Raw genomic sequence first — 704 nt, 5'->3', positions numbered from 1 at the left:
TTCCCGCGGGGCGCGCGGGGCGGGCGAGCCATGCCGCTCGGCATGGGATGGGGCAGCAGGAGGGCAAGTGCCTATCGACCCACCCGAGTCCTTAGGGGGTCTGGTCTGCAGAGGGGAAGCTGCGGCCGGAGTCCAGGATGGTGGTCAGTGGGTTTTCATCATGAGCTCCTCCAGCGCCTTCTCCCGCTGATTCCCACAGAGCAAAAGAACTTCTTTGATTTCATTTTGCTGGAAACCCATATCGTTAAACTGAGCTAACAAACGCAGGAATTCCGCTGCCTGGAGGGAGAAAGAAGAGAAAGGAGCGATGTTATCCTGGGGTTTTAGGGATGGATTTATCGCAGCGTTGCAGCAGGAGCAGTGCTGGGCGACGGGGCTGCAGCCAGCCGACCCGGCCGGGTTGTATTACCGCTGACGGGCGAGGGCACACATACCACTGCAGCATTAAAAGTGTGCCATTACGTCAACTTTTTAAATTAAAAAAAAATATTTAATAAAGTCTGTCTCTAGCTTCACTTACTCCTTATAAAGTTTAATATGAATTCCACGCAAGTGTTTGCCTGCGTTATAAAGAGATCGGGAAAAGGCAGTGAGGACAAGCTGGAATTAATTTCTCCCTCTTCCCCCCTCGCTCAGGCTGGGCCCCAGCGTCACAACATCTCCTGGAGCCACGTCCTCAATAAATAACCCCCTGCCTGACACCC

General features: G+C 53.4%; 1 protein-coding gene across 1 annotated transcript in view; it reads right to left on the bottom strand.

Annotated features, from left to right (window-relative positions):
• Positions 1–144: 144 nt before the first annotated feature.
• The window catches only part of UBAP1L (ubiquitin associated protein 1-like), a gene marked incomplete at its 5' end in the record, with an annotated part of 6,023 nt that continues 5,463 nt past the window's right edge, over positions 145–704 (bottom strand). The window contains one exon of the mRNA XM_010075285.1: positions 145–279. Coding sequence (XP_010073587.1) covers positions 145–279 — 135 coding nt within the window. The remainder of the gene's footprint in view (positions 280–704) is intronic.

The sequence above is a fragment of the Pterocles gutturalis genome, unplaced genomic scaffold (assembly GCF_000699245.1).
Source record: "Pterocles gutturalis isolate BGI_N339 unplaced genomic scaffold, ASM69924v1 scaffold16967, whole genome shotgun sequence".
In the NCBI taxonomy this organism is placed as follows: domain Eukaryota; kingdom Metazoa; phylum Chordata; class Aves; order Pterocliformes; family Pteroclidae; genus Pterocles; species Pterocles gutturalis.
The sequence above is the reverse complement of the archived record's forward strand: the minus strand, read 5'-3'. Positions and strand labels throughout refer to the sequence as shown.